General features: G+C 40.6%; 1 protein-coding gene across 1 annotated transcript; it reads right to left on the reverse strand.

The window, feature by feature from the left end:
- Positions 1 to 1422: 1422 nt before the first annotated feature.
- On the reverse strand, positions 1423 to 2303 carry LOC119587505 (ATP-dependent RNA helicase A-like). The gene is made up of 2 exons (XM_037936232.1): positions 2292 to 2303; positions 1423 to 2205 (listed from the first exon to the last, which is right to left on the reverse strand). The coding sequence occupies exons 1-2, from the start codon at positions 2301 to 2303 to the stop codon at positions 1423 to 1425; spliced, it is 795 nt and encodes a 264-aa protein (XP_037792160.1).
- Positions 2304 to 2468: the final 165 nt, after the last annotated feature.

A 2468-nucleotide genomic window follows, 5' to 3' on the forward strand; every position in this document is an offset into this window, starting at 1 on the left:
TCTGATATGCATACGATTGCATATTGAAATGTTAATGAAAAGGATTTTAACTGCATCCAAATTGCCGTAACACAGATGTCATATAGTTAGATATGATATTAGTAGGAGCAAGAAAGTGAAAATCACATTAACGTCGATCATATTAACAACATCACCAAAAGCATACATTGACTGGTTATTCCTCAATTACAAATACTTTGTAAATTAAGGCTAACAAGGGAGTAAAGGATTTATCTCATAGGAACACATTTCTAAAATTTTAGAATATGCTCTTAGTTCTCGTCACTTCTTGTGGTCTTTCTATTACACACGATCGCGTTCTTGGGGAAATAAAAACAAATATGTTGACTCTACTTAGTTGATCTCGCGTATTGATGAGAAAGACCTCTGATTTATTTTGGTAGATTGAAGATATTCAATGTCTCTCGAGTCCTGTAAGCGCATGGGTGCTAATGCATGCTATCCGGAAAAAGGTAGATGAGTTATTGCACAAATTGTAGAGTAGTGGAAAACCTATACCACTCCCTCTGTGATAACTTTTAAGTTAGGGCTGGCCCTACTGTAGCGCGATGGATGACTACATATTGTGCATAAAATACAACTTGACGTAGTATATGAACGGTAAACGCGCCATTCATCAGCTTTGCGACTGATTTCAAGACCATCGCTACTTCTTTATAAAACATGCTATTATGAAACTTTCTCTTTCTTGGCTCATCTTCAAGAAAACAAAGTCATTGTTAGCCCTTGATCGAGATAATGTCTCAACTTGTAGAGAAATATGTTCAATAGAAAATGATGTGGCCTCTGTAGTAGCAGTAAAGGATCACTGACAATCTACGTGTGTGTAATTGTTTAGGAATTGTATTTTTGCACTGTAAGCGCTGCAGTATTTGAAAAAGTGTAGTTTTGAAACTGTCTACATCAAGAGAGGATAACCTTCATGTGGGCAAATTACGTGGATTGATGGTTTAGTAAGTAATAAAAATAAATGTTTTTTGATTGCAGGGAAAGGATATAATGTGTGTAAAGAATTGTATCGATAGTGGTAAGGTTTAATCGGCTTGACTGTTATATACAGTTACTGAAAGAGGCACTTGTATAAAGTAAGTCATAAACTATTTTAAATATTTTCCTATCGTCAGTATAAATAGATACTGTAATTAATACTGACACCTAATACACCATCTATATGCATTCCCTCTACAGAAACTGATTCTATTATATTGTAAGTACTTGGCTTAAGGTTCTTGTATCCATTCGTCAGGTTTAAGGAAATCATAAAAATTAATAAATGATAATAAATAGGTAATGAGAAGTCCTCATATAACACGTATACTATTGTAATATCAGACAATACAAACATAAAAACAGTTAATGCTCAAACATAAGTCAGAGCTGGTGACATATTTTGTATATTCTTTATGGTCCACTATAAAGTGTGGAGGGCGCAGGAGGACTGTAACTTCCACCGCCGATACCACCTCCACTTCCACCTCCAAAACCACCTCCACTTCCGCCTCCAAAACCACCTCCACTTCCGCCTCCAAAACCACCTCCAAAACCACCGATGCCACCGCCAATACCACCGCCAATACCGCCTCCAATACCACCTCCGAATCCGCCTCCAATACCACCTCCGAATCCGCCTCCGATACCACCACCGAATCCGCCTCCGATACCACCACCAGCTCCTCCACTGCCACCACCTCCCACAACCTGACCGCCACCTTGAGAGGCAGCACCAAGCGCTGTTTGTAGGTCTACTCCACCAGGAAGAGTCGGGTTCTCTCCTTCTGCGTAGTTCACGAAGAACACTTCGGGATCCGCTGGTGGTGGCGCTGGCAGCTCGATCACTTGTTGACCTTGTTCCGACTGCTTATTAAGGACGAACAAGACGTGTTGTTGCCTTGGAGGAGGAACGACGATGGGTTCTGGTCCTTGAGCACCATCAGGAAGTCTGACGAAAACAATATTTCGTTCGAGTTTAGGTTTTGGTACGTTCGCTGGCCGACTGGAAGAAGCTTGATTTGGTGGCACATCATACAAGAACACACGACTGTTCACTTGAGGTGTGACGCAGCTACCGTCCACGTGTCGTACTTGTCCACTGCCACAACTTCCGGCATTAAAAGATGGACCGGAGGGAGTCGGTAGGTTATACCCTTGTGGGGCAGCAGATGCGGCAGCCACCAGTGCTAAGATCTTCGAGAAGAAAGAAAAAATTCTTAATATATACTGAAACCAAATCAAGAGCATACTTCGTAGCAGCATGAGATTGTATTACTTACTAGAAGCTTCATGCTGGTTGTCTATGACTTCCGATCAAGTGACGCCATATATATACTGACTGGTATTGCTCCTCCTACACGATGTCTTTCCTTTCTCCTTTAATATACAAATCATTGTTGAAATCGATACATGAATTTAGAAATGCTATTTCTCATAGGGCAAGCTGTAAAATGGTA

This window comes from Penaeus monodon, chromosome 22 (genome assembly GCF_015228065.2).
Source record: "Penaeus monodon isolate SGIC_2016 chromosome 22, NSTDA_Pmon_1, whole genome shotgun sequence".
Classification (NCBI taxonomy): Eukaryota; Metazoa; Arthropoda; class Malacostraca; order Decapoda; family Penaeidae; genus Penaeus; species Penaeus monodon.